Raw genomic sequence first — 22,586 nt, forward strand, 5'->3', positions numbered from 1 at the left:
AAACGATCTGTATGAGTGGTATGCAAAAGAAAGTTTATCATTGTACATTGGTTCATGTAACAATAATAAAACCAATTTACCAAGAACATTGAATGCTTCAATTACAAGTAACTTGCCTCCCCACCAACCCTTTCTCTCTTTCTATCTATCCAGGTGCTCTCACACATACCCTTCTTCACAACAACCACCATCCACACCTAACTGTCAGTCAGCTTCTTTTCCTTCCCCTAGCTATTTTTTTGGATGATCAATAAAATGATGCTATGAAGGGTTGATGTCCTAAAAATTTAATTCTGTTTCCCTATCCACTGATGCTGCCTAAATTGCTAAGTGTTTCCAGCACTTTGTTTACACTCAGCGTCCAATTTATTTGATACACCTGTACATCTGCTCATTAATGAAAATATCTAATCAGCCAATCATGTGGCAGCAGCTCAATGCACAAAAGCATGCAGACATGGTTAAGAGGTTCAGTTGCTGTTCAGTCCAAACATCAGAATGGGAAGAAATGTGACCCAAGCGATTTTGACCATGGAATGACTGTTGGTGCCAGAAAGGTCATTCGAGTATCTCAGAAACTGCTGATCTCCTGGACTGCACGCACACACGTTTGAGTTTACAAAGAACAGTGCGCAAAACAAAACAAAAAATCCAGTGAGTGGCACTTCTATGCGTGAAAACGCCTTGTTAATGAGAGGGGTCAGAGGAGAATAGCCAAACTGATTCAAGCTGACAGGGAGGCGACAGCAACTCAAATAGCACCTGTTACAATAGTGGTGTGCAGAAGAGCATCTCTGAACACGCAACACATCAACCATTCAAGTGTATGGGCTACAGCAGCAGAGGACCATTCTGGGAGTAAAACCACAACTGCATGATGCTCTCATGTCAACATGGAACAGGAAACTGAGGCTACAGTGGGCACTCTCACCAAAACTGGATAGTTGAAAATTGAAAAAACATCATCAGGTCTGACAAATCTCGATTTCTGCTGTGACATGTAGATAGTAGGGTCAGAATTGGTGTAAACAACACTAATTCATATATCCGTATTGCCTTGTGTCGATGGTTCAGGCTGGTGGAGGTGATGATAGTGTAATGATGTGGGAAATGTTTTCTTGGCACACAACAGGCCCTTAGTACCAATTGAGCATTGTTTAAATGTGTCACAATCCTGACCGTTAATTCCTCTTATTCTCCTAATTCCCTTTTCCCCGTGTTCTCCTGGGCTCCTTGTTTGCGGCACCTGATTCTCATCTAAACCTGCAGCATAAAAACTCCAGCTTTGTGTCCACTCGTTGCCAGATCGTTGCTTCAGCCAGCATGGTAATTCACGTTCCCAGCCGCTTAGAATGGTATATTCTAAGTTTTACTTCAGTACTGAGGTTTACCTGTATAACTCTGTCTCTCCGTGTCAAGATAAGTACTGCCTTCCATTTGTCTTTCCATTTGCCATTCTGTATCAAGATAAGGATTGCCTGCCATTTGCCTTTCCATTTAATGCTCTGTGTGAAGATAAGTGTTGCTTGCCACCTGTCTCCTATTTGTTGTTCAGCTCCAGCAAAGCCGCGTCAAGAAAAGTTTTGCCTGCCTCCTGCTCTTCCGTTCATCCATGCTGTTTGCCTGTGTTAACCCTGTCTCTCGACCACTTAGAATTGCGTATTCTAAGTTTTGTCCCGCACTGTTTGCCTGTGTTAACCCTGTCTCTCGGCCACTTAGAATTGTATATTCTAAGTTCTGTTTCTGCGCTGTTTGCCTGTGTTAACTATGTCTCTCGGCTGCTTAGAAATGTGTATTTTAAGTTTTGTTTCCGCGCTGTTGTTTCCCTGTGTTAGCAGGAGCATGGCATGCCACCCGCCATTCTCCTCAAGCCACGCTCGCACCTTGGTCTGCATCCCTGCTCTGCCTCGTTCCGCTGCCCGCCTACTCTGTCCGTTGGCTCGGTAGTTAAACACTGCGCTCCCACCACAGTGACCCGATTTCGATCCCCAGTCAAGCCTCGCTCACTCCTCGGCTTTCCTCTGCCTAATCCTCGCTCCCCTGTCTTTCCTGCAATCATTAATAAACACTCTTCTGATTACGCTACCTCTGTGTCAGTGTCCTGCGTTTGGGTTCGCCCATTCTCTGCAACAAGATGCTGCAGCCTACCTGAGTATTGTTGCTAACTATGTGCATCCCTTTATGGCTACATTCTACCCATTTTCTAAAGGATACTTACAGCAGGATAACACAGTGTCACAAAGCATATGTCATCTCAAGCTGGCTCCATAAACATGACGATGAGTTCAGTGTACTGCAATGGCCACCACAATCACCAGATCTCAATCCAACAGAGCACCTTTGGGATGTGGTGGAACAGGAGATTCGTAGCATGAATGTGCAGCTGATAAATCTGCAGCAACTGTGTGATGCTGTCAAGTCATCACGGACTAGAATCTCTATGAAATGCTTCCAGCACCTTGCTGAATCCATGCTATGAAGAACTCAGACTTTGGGGCAAAGGGAGTCGTCCTACTCAGTGCTAGAAAGGTGCAGCTAATAAAGCGACCACTGAGCATATACTGCAGATTTCCAACACCTGCTTTTTAAAAAAAACTTTTCAATTACATCAATGCAATTTTGAGGCAGATAGTCTGTTTTTCTTTAATTGCTGGTTGCCTGCTCCTAAGTCATGCTCCTTATTTCAGCATGGCTTCCTTCAGAATTTTCTGGTTCCCAACTCTTCACCACAGCCCCAAGACAATACATAGGTTGCGGCAGCATAGCCAAAAGAAATGATACACTGATGAGAATGTCCCCGCCAATCCCAAACCACAATTTCAGATTTACAGGCTTTCAAAACTGTCGGCATGTTTGGAAGCTTTGAATGATCATTCACATTCAATAATACTTGGAATAGACAAAAATTAAATATAAAATGTCATTACAAAGCATAAAAAGGAACCTACCAAAAAAAACTATTAAAATTCATCAAATCTAAGTACATCCCTATACTGGAAACTCAGATTTCTACTGGATACTCAAGTAACACCCAGCATTAGTACAGATGCTAGGATGGAAAAACTACCCCATGATTGCTCAAAAACTATTTAAGAATTAAATTTTCAATGTACCAAAAAGAAGTGCTAATTCTAATAAATTAGCTGCAAAATCAAATTAAATACCTTTCTTTATTTTAACCAGCTGGCTTATGGGGCTGCCATTAGTCGCTGCTGGACCTGTTGTAGGCACTTGTATTTTGGGAGACGATAATGCTGAAGATGTTCCACTTGGAGAGTAGCTATAAAGACTTGATCCAAAGCTGTGTCTTCGACCTTCCCGCCGATTACTATCAATAGCAACCTGCAATTCATTAGGAGAGCTCAGACCTCTCTTCTCACATTCATATGGATAGAGGTATTTCATATATCTAAAAGAAAAATGAAACAACCTGTTACTAGAACAAGAAAATTATAGTTATGGGAAATCCAACCATATGGGTACAGTTTTCAATGTCACACACACATGAATTACAAAACAATTGAGGCATTCAGCTATGCTTAGTTTATGGGTGGCAGTCATTAAAACAAGCAATGATTAAGAAATTTAGGTGAAACTGAAATAATATGACAACAGGAGGAATTGAAGCATTTTAATTTTCACATTACGTGCATTGAAAAGTTATTTTTGCAGATTTTTTGTAACAAATAGTTGATAAGAATAAAGATAAATAATCTGCCTTATAATACATTTTGATTTTTAAAATGTAACTATTGCTTCAGTAATAGCATTGTGCAGTAATGTATGCACATAGATACATGATGACAGCATTGATTATATCAGCTGTACATGTTACTTTGAAAGAGGGAATACAGAAAAATAACATGCTCTCAAAAGCAAGCACAGCACAACAGCTGCAGGACATTCTGAAGGGGAAGTGTGAACAGATGGTAATAGCATTATGTGGTTAATAGTGGTAAATGACATAGTTAGGAGATGAGATCCTGCAACACGAGTTTAAAGAGCTTGGTAGCCACTTCGAGAGCTAAAGGTTGTAACAAACCTTTGGAACCTCAAAAAGGTTATAATCTCTGGATTATTTCTGGTTCCAAGAGCTAGCATGTACAGAAAAAGGATACTACTACTACTACTACTATGTCGACTCAGGCCTGGGGGGCGTAAGGCATAAGGAAAAGGATAGGTCAGATGAATGTATGGCTAAATGCATGGTGCAGGAGGATGGGCTTTAGGTTCCTGATTATTGGGAACGTTCCTGAAGAAGGATGTGAAACCTATATAAGCAGGAAAGAATGTACTTAAACCAGAAAGGAGAGGCTTACTAGTGCTGTTGGAGAAGATTTAAACTGAGTTGGCACATGAATTTTTCAAAAAAGACAGAGGGATGTAACATGAGCTGTCATTGCAATGTTAGGAAAGGAATAAATTACTTCAATTTCGAGGGAGGATGTTAGTGACGAAAAGGATGTTTTTACTTTGCTGGGGGCTCTTCAAATGAGGCAACATGGGTAGATATTAGGGACAAAAAGGGTGTCGTTAATTTGCTGGGGGTATATTACAGTCTCTTAACACAAAAGGAGATAGACAGATATGTAGGTAAATGTACAATAAAATTAAGGATACAAGTACCACACTATTTCAATTTCTCAAATGTTAAATGGACTATTTAAGTGGGAAACGCTCAGCAGGTGTGGGATTTAAAAAGTGTGCCCAGGAGAGCTTCTTGTCACAGGATGTGTAGATAGACCAAAAACGGAGGTGCAATAGTAGACCTCATTTCAGGGAATAAGTGTAGGGAAGTGGAGTGGAGTAATCAGTCAAGTGGAGGGAATGTCAATGGGGTAACATTTTTCAGAAAGTAACTTTCAAAGTGGTTCTGGAAAAAGATAGGAGTGGACCAGGAATAAAGATCTTAAATTGGGGAAAGGAAAATTTCATAAAAATAAGACACAACACGACTGAGAACAGGCATATCGGTGCAGGAAATGAGAGGGGAATTAAAATGGATAAAAACCAGGAACTCCAGCAGGAGATGGCAGATAGAGCACTGGTCCTTGGCAAAGCGGCTGTTTGGTCCATGCTTGGTCTCACTGATGTAGGAGAGATCACATTGATACCACCGAGTGCTACAAACAATTAGCAAGTATAATGTTGTGGGCATCATTGAATCATGGCTGAAAGATTATAACTGGGAGCTTAATGTTCAAGGATACACATTGTATTGAAAGGATAGGCAGGAAGGCAGACAGGAAGGAGTGGCTCTGTTGGTAAAAAAATAAATTAGATGGTGTAAACCCCAGGGTTCTAAAAGAGATGGCTGAAGAGATTGTGGAATAATTCCAAAGATGGAAAATTGCAAATGTCACTCCACTCTTCAAGAAGGGAGAAAGGCAGAAGAAAGGAAATAATAGGCCAGTCAGTCTGACCTCAGTGGTTGGGAAGATGTTGGAGTCAATTATTAAGGATGAGGTCACAGGATACTTGAAGACGTGATAAAATAGGCTGTAGACAGCATGGTTTCCTCAAGGGAAAATCTTGCCTGATAAATTTGTTGCAAGTCTTTGAAGAAATAACAAGCAGGATAGACAAACAAGATTCGGTTGATGTTGTGTACTTGGATTTACAGAAGGCCTTTGACAAAGTGCCACACGCAAGGCTGCTGAACAAGCTATGAGCCTATGGTATTACAGGAAAGATTCTAGCATGGATAAAGCAGTGGTTGACTGGCACAAGGCAAAGGGAGCCTTTTCTGGTTGGCTGCCAGTGACTAATGGTGTTCCACAGGGGTCTATGTTGGGACCGATTCTTTATGATTCGTATGATGGAATTGATGGTTTTGTTGCAAAGTTTGCAGATGATATGAAGATAGCTGGAGGGGCAGGTAGTTTTACAGACGTAGAGAGGCTACAGGAGGACTTAGATTGGGAGAATGGGCAAAGAAATGGCAGATGGAATACAGTGTCAGAAAGTGTATGGTCATGAACTATGGTAAAAGAAATGAAAGAGTTGACTATTTTCTAAATGTAGAGGAAATACAAAAAAAACTGAGGTGCAAAGGGACTTGGGTTCCTTGTGCAAGATTCCCTAAAGGTTAATTTGCAGATTGAGTCTGTGGTGAGGAAGGCAAATGCGATGTTAGCATTCAATTCAAGAAGAATAGAATATAAAAGCAAGGATGTAATGTTGAGACTTTATAAAGCACTGTTGAGGCTTCACTTGGAGTACTGTGAGTAGTTTTGGGCCCCTTATCTTAGAAAGGATATGATGAGACCAGAGAAGGTTCAAAGGAGGTTCACAAAAATGATTTCAGGATTAAAGGGCTTCTCACATGAAGACCATTTGATGGCTCTGAGCCTGTATTCACAGAAAAATGAGGGGTGACCTCATTGAAATCAATCGAATGGTGAAAGGCCTTGATAGAGTGGATGATTCCAATTGTGGGAGAGTCCAAGACCAGAGGACACAGCCTCAGAATAGAGGGGGATTCTTTTAGAATGGAGATGAGTATGAATGAATCTGGAATTCATTGACACAGGTAGCTGTGGAGACCAAGTTTTTACCAATATTTTGGCAGATGTTGACAGGTTCTTGATTGGTCAGGGCATGAAGGGATACTGGGAGAAGGCAGGAGATTTGGGTTGAGAGGAAAAATGGATCAGCCATGATGAAATGGCGGAGCAGATTCAATGGGCCAAATGGTCTAATTCTGCTCCTATAACTTATGGTCCAAACAAGGTCTGAGGAGATGCAAATTAATGTCTCAGGTAGAACAGATTAAGGTCCAGACAATGGTGAGAAAGATGATGTAGGGATGGGTGTTACTCCTTCCATGGTTACAGGGAAAAGTACTTGCAAAGGAGGAGAGATGGGTGGGGAAGAATGAGTGAACCAAGGTGCCATCTAATAGCAGTTCCTGTAGAAAACAAAATGGTGGGGAGGGAAGGAAATGTGGCTGGTGGTGGGATCACACTGTAGCTGGCAGAAGTTTTGAATAATAATGTGTTGCATGCATGGCTCGTGGAAAGGTGAGGAACAGGAGAACTTTATCCTTGTTCGTTCTCGGGAGATGAGGTTAGATGGGTTAAGAGAAGAAATGGAGGAGAAAATGTGGATGAGTTCTCCATCACCACAGCAAGAGGGGAGGGGCAGCTCAATTACTATAAAAGGAGGATACCTCAGATATCCTAGAGTGGAAAGCCTCATCTGGAGAACAAATGTGGTGGACTCAGAAAAAATGAGAGGAAGAGCATCCTTACAAGAGATGAGGTGTGAAAATGCACAGTCTTAAGTGGCAATAGCAGTCAGTTGGTTTGCAGTAAATTGCAGGGAAGCCTGCATAGACAACTGAAAGTACAGGAAAGCAAAAAGGAAGACAAAGAGGGTTCTCAAAATGTCATTAGAGGATAGGGCTAAAATGTTTAATAATGTTATTAAAGGAAAAGAATAAATAGGGAAAAGGTGGGGTTCTATGGAGACAATCGGGACAATCTATGCAGACAGGATATAGGTCAATACTGTAGTTTTCATTAGTATTCACAAAGAAAACATACTTTACAGCTGGAAAATTCAGCAAAGGAGTGAGTGAAAGACTACTGCATGTCTTCAGATATAAAGTGGCGGTACTTGATACACTACATTATAAGGTGGCTAAAAGTCCAGGGGATAGGATTTAACCCAAGCTGTTATGGGAGACAAGCGAAAAGATGCTGGCTGCAAGTGAAGTGACTGCAAGTGCTGGTGCACAAGTGAGTGCCTGGTCAACTGCAAATATGACCCTATTTTTCAAATGTGCAGCAGGGAAAAGCTTGGTAATTACAGGCCTGCAAGGCTATCAATCATAGGTAAGTTACTGGGGGAAAAAAATCTGAGGATAGGATTAATAATCATTTGGAAAGGCAGAGATTAATCAGATATAGTCAGCATGGCTTTGGCCATATTCTGTCTGACCAATTTTTTGACACAGTTTAAGAGTATCAACAAAGCTAGGACATACATTACATAATGTATGCTAGCCACCAAAAATGCAATGAGAAACAGAGATACCTTGGTCTACAAGTCCAAAGATGGAAGGTGGCAGCAGAGGTAGGCAATGTGGTTAAAACAACATATGGGATGCTTGCCTTTATTAGTCAGGATACTGAACACAAGAGGTTATGTTCCAACTTTACAGAACATTGTTCAGATCTCAAATCAGACATTCCATGTGGTTCTGGTCACCACATCATAGGAGAGATGGGGAAATGTTGAAATGGTTTACCAGATGTTGCCTAGGATAGAGCAGTATGAGAAACTTGATCTCCTTGGAGTGGAGGTTGTCAGGATTGAAGTGTACAAGATCATGAGGGGAATAGATTGGATGTGCTCCAGGAAACCTTTCCCTATATCAGAGGTAAAATTTATCTGAATAGATATACTGGTTGACTAAGTGGTTGAAGTAGAGTCAGTGACAGTATTTATGAAGTGTCTAGATGAGCACTTGAATTGTCTAGACATAGGAAGCTGTGGACCAAGTGCTGGAGGATAGGATTACTATGGGTAGGTTCCCAATTTTTTGGTGTGGATGTGGTCAGCTGAAAGGCCTGTTTCTGTGCTGTATGTCTCTATGAGTACAACTGTAAAGCTTGAAAAAGGGAAAAAAAAGCACTTAAGTTGCTTTCCTTGTATTCAACAGCTGCAAATCAGCTTTCACAATGCTTTAAAGAAAAAAATTAGGTTTTTACTGTTATAAAGTTAAGGGCAACCAAAACTGAACATTCCAATTTTGATAAAAATAAAACATTCTAGTCAGAATGTTCTTTCCCATTCTTAGTCACCATTCATGGTATTCTTCAAAAACAATTTGGTTCAGAACATTAAATATAAAGTAAATAACATCAGTATATTGTTTAATAAATGTTCTGAATTATACTTTATAAACATGTTTTAAAATTTTTTACAAGTGTTATATTATTCCCTTTACAAATTGAGGGCACTCCAAAGCACATCACTGCAATTATTTTCTAAAGAAAAGGATGTGGTCATTATTGTAATAATTTTAAAGAATGCAGTAGTCAATTTGTTCTACAAACAACAATGAGATAACAATCAGAATTCAACTGTTTTAGTTAAATTTGTTAAGAGACATTGGCCTGGGCACAGAGGAAGAAAATACCCTTCTTGTCCTTTGAAAGGATCATCATAAGATCCCAAGGGAGAAAAATGGTCTCAGTTCAACATCACAACAGGAAGACAGTGAAGAGTTTGCTTAGGTTGCCTGCCTGTTGCTAAAGTTGGGGGACTGGCTAGTGTTGTAAAGATTACTTATTTGGGAACTGCAACTAAACAAAGACATTTCTATTTACAAAAGGACAAAAATCCTATTGCTTTTAAAATTGTACCTAGCATTTCCAGCAAACTATCAAATCTTCATTTGTAACTCACTGAGTTCTGAGTGTAAAGGCAGCACTTGTGATAGAAGTGGGCAAGTTCAAGCCTTTGGTAATTTCCCTCCAAAGCTTCTTATTAATGACTTCCACTAGGCCCCCTTTCTCAGTGACCAATACATAGAGCATATAGAGATCCAGAACCTGCTTAGCCATAATGGGAATCCGATTGACTGGAGTTCCTAAAAACAAAAAGGCATATTTAATAATTAAAACTCAACGGAATAAAAATCACATGATCCACAACACGTTCTTAATTCATCAAGTTTTAAAAAAAATTGTTGCATGCAACTCCTGCACATAACCTGTTTGTACTTGCATCACCAATTGCTTGCCTCAATACAAATATCAATAATAGGCAGAGTGCACACAAAAAGTCAGTTCATATACTTATGAGCAAACCAGTTTAGAATATAGGCTTTGCACATTTACCCTGCATATTCAAAAATGTTGAATCTTGCTGGAACATGTCCCATGGATAAAGCCAACACTACTATTTAGCTAAGAGGGTATTCTCATGTACAGAACTGTGCTAAATTCTTAGGCACCCTAGATTTTTGTGTAAATTTTGTTTCAGATGTTTATTTTTGTCTTCTGCATTAGTAAGTAGAAAAGAGCAAATTTTAAATTTCCAGTCATTTTCCAAAAAAAGTTACAGACAAAAGCTTGTATTTTGTTAAAGATATAACATATTAAGCAATAGACCACTTTTCAAATAAAAACTTGATTACTTTGTAGGTAAATCAAAAACAAGAGAAAATCTGCAGATGGTGGAAATCTAAGCAATACACACAAAATGCTGGAGGAACTCAAAAGGCCTGGCAGCATCTATGGAAAAGAGTATTGTCAATATTTTGGGCCAAGACCCTTCAACAGGACTGGAAAAAATGATGAACAGTCAGAGCAAGAAATTGGGGTAAAGGACAACTATACTCTTTTCCACAGATGCTGCCTGGCCTGCCGAGTTCCTCCAGCATTGTGTGTGTGTGTGTTACTTTGAAGGCAGGGATGACAGCAGAGCAGCAATGGCTGGAATTTCTGGAAGCAATTCAGAAGGCACAGGATATATGCATCTGAAGGGGGAAGAAGTAATCTAAAATGCAAGATGACACAACTGTGCCTAACTAAAACCAACACAAAAGCCAAAGAAAAGGCATATAATGGAGCAAAAATAAAGGTGGAATACAAAAGTAAGCTACCTGATAATATTAAAGAGGATACCAAAAGATTCTTCAGATACACGAAGTGTAAAAGAGAGGTGAGAGTGGATATCGGACCATTGAAAAACAATGGGGGAGAGGTCGTAATGGGGACAATGAAACGGCAGATGAACTGAATAAGCATTTTGCATCCGTCTTCACTGTGGAAGACACTAGCAGTATGGTGGAAGTTCCAGCTGTCAGGGGTTATGAAATATGTGAAGTTATCATTTCTAGAGAGAAGGTTCTTAGGAAACTGAAAGGTCTGAAGGTAGGTAAGTTACCTGGATCCCAGGGTTCTGAAAGAGGTGGCTGAAAAGATTGTGGAAGCATTAGTAATCATCTTTCAAGAATCACTAGATATTGGAATGGTTCTGGAAGACTGGAAAATTGCAAATGGCACTCCACTCTTCAAGAATGGAGAGAGGCAGAAGAAAGGAAACCATAGGCCATTTAGTTTGACCTCAGTGGGTGGGAAGATGTTGGAGTCGATTATTAAAGATGAGGTCTCAGAGGACTTTTGAATTTGAATTGAATTGACTTTAGTTCTTACATCCTTCACATACGCGAGGAGTAAAAACCTTTACTGTCTAAATGTGCTTGGAGACACATGATAAAATAGGCTGTAGGCAGCATGATTTCCTCAAGGAAAAATCTTGCCTGACATATCTGTTGGAATTCTTTGAAGAAATAACAGGCAGGATAGACAAAGGAGATTCATTTGATGTTGTGTACTTGGATTTTCAGAGAGCCTTTGAAAAGGTGCCACACATGAGGTTGCTTAAAGCTTTGAGCCCCCATGGTATTACAGAAAAGATTCCAGCATGGATAAAGCAGTGGCTGATTGGCAGGATGCAAAGAGTGGGAATAAAGGGAGTTTTTTCTGGTTGGCTGCCAGTGCCTAGTTTGTGTTGACACCAATTCTTTTTTCATTATATGTCAAGAGATTTGGATGATGGAATTGATGGTTTTGTTGCAAAGTTTGCAAATGATATGAAGACAGCTGGAAGGGCGGGTAGTTTTGAGGAAGTAGAGAAGCTACAGAAGGACTTAGATAAGGAGAATGGGCAAAGAAATGGCAGATGGAATACAGTGTCGAGAAGTGTACGGTCATGCACTCTGGTAGAAGAAATGAAAGGGTTGTCTATTTTTTAAATGGAGAGAAAATAGACAAATCTAAGGTGCAAGGGGATTTGGGAGTCTTTGTACAGGGTTCCCCAATGGTTAATTTGCAGGTCGAGTCCGTGGTGAGGAAGGCAACTGTAATGTTAGTGCATTCATTTCAAGAGGACTGGAATATAAAAACAAGAATGTAGTGATGAGACTTTATAATGCAGTGGTGAGGCCTCACTTGGAGTATTACAAGCAGTTTTGGGCCCCTTATCTTCAAAAGTATGTGATGAAACTGGAGAAGATTCAAAGAAGGTTCATGAAAATGATTTCGGGATTGAATGGCTTGGTATATGAAGAGCATTTGATGGCTCTGGGCCTGTATTCTACTAGAATTCAGAAGAATGACGGGTGACCTAATTGTAACCTATTGACCGGTGAAAGGCCCTGATAGAGTCAATATGGAGAGGATGTTTCCTATGGTGGAAGAGTCTAAGACCAGAGGACACAGCCTCAGAATAGAAGAGCAACCTTTTAGAACAGAGATGAGGTGGAATTTCTTTAGCCAGATGGTGGTAAATCTGTGGAATTCTTTGTCACAGGCAGCTGTGGAGGCCAAGTCTTTACATATATTTAAGGCAGAGGTTGCTAGATTCTTGATTGGTCAGCGCATGAAGGGATACTGAGAGAAGGCAGGAGATTGGGGCTGAGAGGAAAAATGGATCACCATGACTAAATGGTGGAGCAGATTTGATGGGCTGAGTGGCCTAATTCTGCTCCTAAATCTTATGGTTTTACATAGCCCAGTGCATCATTAAACAAAGACAACAAACAGGTGCTAATGATCAATCACATAATAAACTGAATGAACTAAACTGATTAACTGAAACAGAAATGGGTGTAGAAGGAATCAAACTGGGTGAAGGACAACCAAACTAAAAGGTAAGGGTGTGGCAGATGTGACAGCTTAAGCTTCAGATTTTCAATTTTTACACCAATGGCAAGAGTGAGCATAGCAACAAGACACAAGGTGGCCATCCTGCATCAGCAGGGCTTTCTCTCAAGCAGAAAGTTTGCGGTAGACAGGAGTTTCAAGATGTGCTGTCCAAGCTCTTTTGAACAAGCACAAAGAAACGGGTAAGGTGGAGAACCAGAAACACAGTGGTCAACCACGGAAACTACGTGCAGCATACAAGTGACACATCAAATTGACGTCCCTTCTGAACTGGAATAAGTCCAGCACTGCTATCAGCTCCAAACTCACAGAAACCACTGGAACCCAAATACAGCCTCTACAGTCCGGAGAAGTTTTGTCAGAAGTGGCCTTCATGGAAGAGTTGCTGCCAAAAAACCATTCCTCTGAAGTAGAAACAAAACCAAGAGTTCACCTACACACAAAAACAAAGGACTGGGGCAGTGAACAATGACAGCTCTGGACTGACAAATCAAAATTTGAAAAATTTTGGCTCAAACAGGAGGCAGTTTGTCTGTAAAAGAGACACAGTGCACAACATGGATGAGTGCCTGCAGCCAACAGTGGAGGTGCCCTGAAGGTTTGGGTTGTATTTCTGCAAATGGAGTTGGTGATCTCATCAGAATTAAAGGAATCCTCAATGCTGAGAAGTACAAGCAGATTCTCATCAATCACACCATAGCATCAGGGAGGTGTCTGATCGGTCCCAATTTCATTCTGCAGCAGGACAATTATCCCAAATACACAACCAATGTCATAAAGAACAATCTTCGATGAAAGGAAGAACGAGGAATTCTGCAGCAGATGGTATGGCTTCCACAGAGCCCTGATCTCAACATTATCGAGGCTGTCAGAGATTACCTGAAGAGACATAACCAAGAGAGACAGCCAAATTCTGCAAAAGAACTACGGCAAATTCTCCAAGATGCTTGGAACAACCTACCAGCCAATTTTGTTATAAAATAGCACAACAGTGTACTTGACAGAATTGATGCAGTTTTAAAGGCAAAGGGTGGTCACACCAAATATTGATTTGATTTAGGTTTTTTTTGAACTGTTTAGTGCTCTTGATAGATTTTATTTTTATATTTAGAAACTTTAAATTTCATTATTTTTGAAAGCATCATCATTTTACAGATTTTTTAAAAATGTGCTTCAGACTTTTGCTCAGTACTGTATAGCCTAACGTGGTCCATGTTGCAAGGCCTCTTAAGCAGTCTTTTTGGATAACCACTCCCAATGATAATTCCAAATGTAGATACTAATCAATATTTAAATCATTGCAATTTTTCTAAAATCCAAAATTTTGTGTTTACATATTCAGTTTCAATCAAGGATACTAGATAAAATTAACAAACGCCATTCTTGTTACAAATTCTCACTGTTCTGCTTCCCCCATATTTTCAGTTGTATTTTAGATTTTTACTTGGTTTCTCTTTCAATATTTTTATTAGTTTCTACATAGAAGAATACAGAGTACAAGAAGGTATATATAAAGGTCGAAAAAAACAAATACCAATTACATTATATCTATTCATAATAACAATCTTATTACCCCGTATTCATGTAGGTTAATCAAAGTTATAATGAAATATGCGACTTTATTACAAATAAAGTCTAACCCCTACCAAGACTGAAGTTGTTTATTAAGGAGAAAAAAAAAGGTAAAATACCTTCTCATATAATAAAAATTAATAATAGTCAACATCTAAATTTAAACAACGAATTGAAGGTTTTGAAAGTTTTGTAAATAATTCAGAAAGGGTCCCCACAGTGTTTGAAAGTCTTGACAAGATTCAGAAATTGAACAACACATCTTCTCTAAATCTAAGCATGACATGAGTAGGAGGAGAAACATCTTTCCATTTAAACAAAAGCACCCTCCTAGCTATAAGAAAGCTAAAGGCCAAAATATGTAAATCTGATGTCTTCAACTCGATATCTTGTCCTGCAACAACACCGAATAAGGCCATCAGAGGATTAGGCTTAAAATTGACTTTGAAAAGTAAAGAAAAAGTTTGAAAAACTTCCTTCCAATATTTTTCAAGACACGGACAAGTCCAGAACATATGAATTACTGAAGCTTCTCCATTATTGCATCTGTCACAGTAGGGAGATATATCTGAATAAAAACGAGATAGCATATCTTTAGTCATATGTACCACCTTAAATTGTATGAAGGAATGGGGAACACATAGCGATGAAGTATTAACCAGTTTAAAAATTTCATTCCAAGTTTCCTCAGATATTGATGTCTGTAAATTTTGTTCCCAGAGGTTCATAATTTTGTCTAAAGGAACATTCCTCGTCTCCAGTAACAAACCATAAATATTAGATATTGAACCATTATAAAAAGGTGTCAAATTAAAAATGTCTAGTAAGTTCTTATCTGAGCTTATAGGAAATGTGCATAATTGATATCTTAGAAAGTCTCTGATTTGTAGATATCTAAAAAAGTGAGTTTTGGGTAGGCTATATTCAGCTGACAAATTGCACAAATGAAAAAAATTTCATCCAACAAACAGATCCCAAAAACATTAAGTACCTAACCTGTCCCATTCTTTAAAGACTAAATCAGTCATGGACGGTTTAAAAAAAAATTAGAATAAATGGGACTAGAAAGGGAAAATCTCAATAAACTAAAATGTTTTCTAAATTGTATCCAGATCCTCAGAGTATGTTTAACTATTAAATTATCAGTTAGTTTATTTACAAATAAAGGAAGTGAGGGTCCAAGAAGAGAAATAATAGAAAATTTATTAACAGAATTAGCTTCTAAAGAAACCCATACTGGACAGTCTACATGATTAATATAATAAAGCCAAAACATAAGATATCATATATTAACTGCCCAGTAATAAAACCTAAAATTAGGTAAGGCTAAACCTCCAGACTTTTTAGGTTTTTGAAGATGAACTTTATTTAAACGAGGACATTTATTTTTCCATATATAGGATAAAATAGATTCAAGAGAGTCAAAAAAGGATTTAGGAATAAAAATGGGTAAAGCTTGAAAAAGATATATAAATTTAGGTCGAATATTCATTTTAATAGAATTAATTTGTTCAATCAACGATATTGAAAGAGGTGACCAATTAAATATCTTTTTTACATGGTTCAATAAAGTAAGAAAGTTTTCTTTAAACAGGTGTTTGTAATTTTTAGTGATTGTTACACCCAAATAAGTAAATTGATTCCTTACAATTTTAAAAGGGAGATTAGTATTAATTGATACCAAATTATTTAAAGGAAATAATTCACTCTTACGTAGATTCAATTTATATCCTGAAAACTGGCTAAAATGGGAGAGTAAAGAAAGTACACAAGGTAATGAGGTCTCAACATTAGAGATAAAAAGCAATTATCATCAGCGTAAAGCGAGATTTTGTGGGTGATACCTCTCCTTAAAAGACTACAGAAATCATTAGATTCTCGAAAAGAAATGACAAGGCGTTCTAAAGCTAAATCAAAAAGCAAAGGACTCAACAGACAGCCTTGTCTAGTTCCGCGGTGAAGTTTAAATGGTTTGGAATTTTGAAAATTAGTAAGAACCTGAGCAGAAGGAGATAAATAAAGTAATCTAATCCACTGAATAAAATCTGTCCAAAATTAAATTTTTCTAAGGTTTTAAATAAATAATTCCATTCAACCCGATTGAAGTCCTTCTCAGCATCTAAGGATATCACACATTCTGATATCTCCTGAGAAGCAGAGTAAGTAACATTTAATACATGGCGTATATTAAAATAGGAATGCAAACAACAGGAATTCTGCAGATGCTGGAAATTCAAGCAACACACATCAAAGTTGCTGGTGAACGCAGCAGGCCAAGCAGCATCTATAGGAAGAGGCGCAGTCGACGTTTCAGGCCGAGACCCTTCGTCAGGACTAACTGAAGGAAGAGTGAGTAAGGGATTTGAAAGCTGGAGGGGGAGGGGGAGATGCAAAATGATAGGAGAAGACAGGAGGGGGAGGGATAGAGCCGAGAGCTGGACAGGTAATAGGCAAAAGGGGATACGAGAGGATCATGGGACAGGAGGTCCGGGAAGAAAGACGGGGGGGGTGGGTGACCCAGAGGATGGGCAAGAGGTATATTCAAAGGGACAGAGGGAGAAAAAGGAGAGTGAGAGAAAGAATGTGTGCATAAAAATGAGTAACAGATGGGGTACGAGGGGGAGGTGGGGCCTAGCGGAAGTTAGAGAAGTCAATGTTCATGCCATCAGGTTGGAGGCTACCCAGACGGAATATAAGGTGTTGTTCCTCCAACCTGAGTGTGGCTTCATCTTTACAGTAGAGGAGGCCGTGGATAGACATGTCAGAATGGGAATGGGATGTGGAATTAAAATGTGTGGCCACTGGGAGATCCTGCTTTCTCTGGCGGACAGAGCGTAGATGTTCAGCAAAGCGGTCTCCCAGTCTGCGTCGGGTCTCACCAATATATAAAAGGCCACATCGGGAGCACCGGACGCAGTATATCACCCCAGTCGACTCACAGGTGAAGTGATGCCTCACCTGGAAGGACTGTTTGGGGCCCTGAATGGTGGTAAGGGAGGAAGTGTAAGGGCATGTGTAGCACTTGTTCCGCTTACACGGATAAGTGCCAGGAGGGAGATCAGTGGGGAGGGATGGGGGGGACGAATGGACAAGGGAGTTGTGTAGGGAGCGATCCCTGCGGAATGCAGAGAGAGGGGGGAGGGAAAGATGTGCTTAGTGGTGGGATCCCGTTGGAGGTGGCGGAAGTTACGGAGAATAATATGTTGGACCTGGAGGCTGGTGGGGTGGTAGGTGAGGACCAGGGGAACCCTATTCCTAGTGGGGTGGTGGGAGGATGGAGTGAGAGCAGATGTATGTGAAATGGGGGAGATGCGTTTAAGAGCAGAGTTGATAGTGGAGGAAGGGAAGCCCCTTTCTTTAAAAAATGAAGACATCTCCCTCGTCCTAGAATGAAAAGCCTCATCCTGAGAGCAGATGCGGCGGAGACGGAGGAATTGCGAGAAGGGGATGGCGTTTTTGCAAGAGACAGGGTGAGAAGAGGAATAGTCCAGATAGCTGTGAGAGTCAGTAGGCTTATAGTAGACATCAGTGGATAAGCTGTCTCCAGAGACAGAGACAGAAAGATCTAGAAAGGGGAGGGAGGTGTCGGAAATGGACCAGGTAAACTTGAGGGCAGGGTGAAAGTTGGAGGCAAAGTTAATAAAGTCAACGAGTTCTGCATGCATGCAGGAAGCAGCGCCAATGCAGTCGTCGATGTAGCGAAGGAAAAGTGGGGGACAGATACCAGAATAGGCACGGAACATAGATTGTTCCACAAACCCAACAAAAAGGCAGGCATAGCTAGGACCCATACGGGTGCCCATAGCTACACCTTTAGTTTGGAGGAAATGGGAGGAGCAAAAGGAGAAATTATTAAGAGTAAGGACTAATTCTGCTAGACGGAGCAGAGTGGTGGTAGAGGGGAACTGATTAGGTCTGGAATCCAAAAAGAAGCGTAGAGCTTTGAGACCTTCCTGATGGGGGATGGAAGTATATAGGGACTGGACATCCATGGTGAAAATAAAGCGGTGGGGGCCAGGGAATTTAAAATCATCGAAAAGTTTAAGAGCGTGAGAAGTGTCACGAACATAAGTCGGAAGGGATTGAACAAGGGGTGATAAAACAGTGTCGAGGTATGCAGAAACGAGTTCGGTGGGGCAGGAGCAAGCTGAGACAATAGGTCGGCCAGGACAGGCAGGTTTGTGGATCTTGGGTAGGAGGTAGAAACGGGAAGTGCGGGGTGTGGGAACTATAAGGTTGGTAGCAGTGGATGGGAGATCCCCTGAGCGGATAAAGTCGTTGATAGTGTGGGAGACAATGGCCTGGTGCTCCTTAGTGGGGTCACGATCGAGGGGTAAATAAGAGGAGGTATCCGCGAGTTATTTACTCTTATTTACCCCTCGATCGTGACCCCACTAAGGAGCACCAGGCCATTGTCTCCCGCACTATCAACGACTTTATCCGCTCAGGGGATCTCCCATCCACTGCTACCAACCTTATAGTTCCCACACCCCGCACTTCCCGTTTCTACCTCCTACCCAAGATCCACAAACCTGCCTGTCCTGGCCGACCTATTGTCTCAGCTTGCTCCTGCCCCACCGAACTCGTTTCTGCATACCTCGACACTGTTTTATCACCCCTTGTTCAATCCCTTCCGACCTATGTTCGTGACACTTCTCACGCTCTTAAACTTTTCGATGATTTTAAGTTCCCTGGCCCCCACCGCTTTATTTTCACCATGGATGTCCAGTCCCTATATACTTCCATCCCCCATCAGGAAGGTCTCAAAGCTCTACGCTTCTTTTTGGATTCCAGACCTAATCAGTTCCCCTCTACCACCACTCTGCTCCGTCTAGCAGAATTAGTCCTTACTCTTAATAATTTCTCCTTTTGCTCCTCCCATTTCCTCCAAACTAAAGGTGTAGCTATGGGCACCCGTATGGGTCCTAGCTATGCCTGCCTTTTTGTTGGGTTTGTGGAACAATCTATGTTCCGTGCCTATTCTGGTATCTGTCCCCCACTTTTCCTTCGCTACATCGACGACTGCATTGGCGCTGCTTCCTGCACGCATGCAGAACTCGTTGACTTTATTAACTTTGCCTCCAACTTTCACCCTGCCCTCAAGTTTACCTGGTCCATTTCCGACACCTCCCTCCCCTTTCTAGATCTTTCTGTCTCTGTCTCTGGAGACAGCTTATCCACTGATGTCTACTATAAGCCTACTGACTCTCACAGCTATCTGGACTATTCCTCTTCTCACCCTGTCTCTTGCAAAAACGCCATCCCCTTCTCGCAATTCCTCCGTCTCCGCCGCATCTGCTCTCAGGATGAGGCTTTTCATTCTAGGACGAGGGAGATGTCTTCCTTTTTTAAAGAAAGGGGCTTCCCTTCCTCCACTATCAACTCTGCTCTTAAACGCATCTCCCCCATTTCACGTACATCTGCTCTAACTCCATCCTCCCACCACCCCACTAGGAATAGGGTTCCCCTGGTCCTCACCTACCACCCCACCAGCCTCCAGGTTCAACATATTATTCTCCGTAACTTCCGCCACCTCCAACGGGATCCCACCACTAAGCACATCTTTCCCTCCCCCACTCTCTCTGCATTCCGCAGGGATCGCTCCCTACACAACTCCCTTGTCCATTCGTCCCCCCCATCCCTCCCCACTGATCTCCCTCCTGGCACTTATCCGTGTAAGCGGAACAAGTGCTACACATGCCCTTACACTTCCTCCCTTACCACCATTCAGGGCCCCAAACAGTCCTTCCAGGTGAGGCATCATTTCACCTGTGAGTCGACTGGGGTGATATACTGTGTCCGGTGCTCCCGATGTGGCCTTTTATATATTGGTGAGACCCGACGCAGACTGGGAGACCGCTTTGCTGAACATCTACGCTCTGTCCGCCAGAGAAAGCAGGATCTCCCAGTGGCCACACATTTTAATTCCACATCCCATTCCCATTCTGACATGTCTATCCACGGCCTCCTCTACTGTAAAGATGAAGCCACACTCAGGTTGGAGGAACAACACCTTATATTCCGTCTGGGTAGCCTCCAACCTGATGGCATGAACATTGACTTCTCTAACTTCCGCTAGGCCCTACCTCCCCCTCGTACCCCATCTGTTACTCATTTTTATGCACACATTCTTTCTCTCACTCTCATTTTTCTCCCTCTGTCCCTCTGAATATACCTCTTGCCCATCCTCTGGGTCACCCCCCCCCCGTCTTTCTTCCCGGACCTCCTGTCCCATGATCCTCTCGTATCCCCTTTTGCCTATCACCTGTCCAGCTCTCGGCTCTATCCCTCCCCCTCCTGTCTTCTCCTATCATTTTGCATCTCCCCCTCCCCCTCCAGCTTTCAAATCCCTTACTCACTCTTCCTTCAGTTAGTCCTGACGAAGGGTCTCGGCCTGAAACGTCGACTGCGCCTCTTCCTATAGATGCTGCTTGGCCTGCTGCGTTCACCAGCAACTTTGATGTGTGTTGCTTAAAATAGGAATGTCTGTTTTTAATAAATCCAGTATGATCATCAGAAATAACAGAAAGTAAAATATTTTCAATCCTACGAGCCAGAACTTTAGAAAGAATTTTAGTATCTACATTAAGTAATGAAATTGGCCTATATGAAGAGCATTCATTTAGATCCTTGTTCTTTTTTAGGATAAGCGAAATAGAAGATTCATAAAAAGACTGGGGCAAACTACCCAATTTGAAAAAATCCAAAAAGACTAAGTGTAACTGCAGTATAATTAATGAAGAAGCCTTATAGAATTCTCCAGAAAATTCATCTGGACCCGGAGACTGTATAGCCTCGGTGATTTCCTCATAAGAAATGGGTTGATCCATCTGTTTGCAATTACTTGCAGAAAGTGCAGGGATATTTAACTGATCTAGAAAATTTAGTCATTACAGTATTATCTTTAGGGGAATCAGAATAAAGTTTAGAACAGAATTCTCTAAAGGTATCATTTATTTCAGAGTAAACAGTTGTCCTATCTCAATTAGTTTTGCAAATTTCTTTAATCTGTCATTTAACAAGAGAAGTTTTTAATTGGTTGGCCAATACTTTGCCTGATTTATCTCTGTGAATGTAAAATTGAGCTTTATCTCTAAGAAGTTGAGTTTCAATTGGATATGTTAACAGAAGATCATATTTAGTTTTAACTTCAACACGCCTTTTATATAAAACAGGATCAGGAGCTATAGCATATTTTTGATCTAATTGTTTTAATTGATTGGCTAATTCAATTCTTTCTTTATTAGCTTTATTCTTAACACCTGCAGTATAAGAAATAATTTGTCCTCTAATATAGGCCTTGAAAGTATCCCATACAATAAGATTAGAAGCCTCTTCCTTTTTATTCTCTTCAAAAAACAGAATAATATGCTTCTCTAGAAATTTTAAAAATTCATTATCAGATAACAAAGTTGTATTAAAACACCAAAATCTGTTGGTTTGAAGAAGACCAGGGAGTTGTAAAGATAAAAAATATAGGAGCATGATCTGAAACAGCAATCTCTTTATATTCACAGGAATGAACTGATGAAATCATTTGACTATCGATAAAAAAAAAATCAATCCTGGAATATGTGTGATGAACATGGGAAAAAAAACGAATACTCCCTATCTAAAGGATATTAAAAAAACACACCAAACATCAACTATACCACACTTCAATAAAAAGGATTGAATAAACAAAGCTGATTTATTAAGAGACGCTGGTTTAGAAGATGATCAGTCTAAAACTGGGTCTAGCCAACAATTAAAATCTCCTCCCATCACCAAAGAATAAAGATTCCGATCTGGTAAAAACGAAAAAAAGCATTCAAAGAATCCTGGCTCATCCACATTTGGGGTATACACATTGGCAAATACTATTAATTTATTATCTAGTTTTCCTGAAACTATAACAAAATGTCCATTAGTATCAGACACTACCTTATGTTGGACAAAGGAAAGTGTATTATCTATAAGAATCGAAACTCTTCCAGATTTGGCCTGAAAAGAAGAGTGAAAACAAAGTCTATTCCAATGGCTAAAGAAACAAATAGGGACCTTAAATTTCTTAATATAAGCAAAAATCTTATTACGTTTAACAGGGTGATTTAACCCTTTCACATTAAAACTGAGCAAATTAATAGCTTGGTCCATTTTTACTATTATTTAAAGGAAGGGTTAAAATGTAAGTTAAAAACCAAGCCATAAACCTTGAGAAATGGTAACCAAGCAACAAGTTGGCTAAAAATTCTAAAACAGCTTCTGGGGGGAGAAAACCACAACCCCGCCTACCTTCCAAAGAAAGAAAACCGACCAATAGAAAGTCAGCATCTACAAACTACGGACACG

The 22,586-nt window shown here is 40.5% G+C and overlaps 1 protein-coding gene across 2 annotated transcripts in view; it reads right to left on the reverse strand.

Moving 5' to 3' along the window:
- arid3a (AT-rich interactive domain 3A) overlaps positions 1-22,586 on the reverse strand; it is a 103,030-nt gene that overhangs the window by 24,380 nt on the left and 56,064 nt on the right. For both annotated transcript variants that reach the window (XM_063032490.1, XM_063032489.1), the window contains exons 3-4: positions 9,418-9,601; positions 3,165-3,409 (exon numbers count right to left, since the gene is read on the reverse strand). In XM_063032490.1, coding sequence (XP_062888560.1) covers positions 3,165-3,409; positions 9,418-9,601 — 429 coding nt within the window. The remainder of the gene's footprint in view (positions 1-3,164; positions 3,410-9,417; positions 9,602-22,586) is intronic.

This window comes from Mobula hypostoma, chromosome 24 (assembly GCF_963921235.1).
Source record: "Mobula hypostoma chromosome 24, sMobHyp1.1, whole genome shotgun sequence".
In the NCBI taxonomy this organism is placed as follows: Eukaryota; Metazoa; Chordata; class Chondrichthyes; order Myliobatiformes; family Myliobatidae; genus Mobula; species Mobula hypostoma.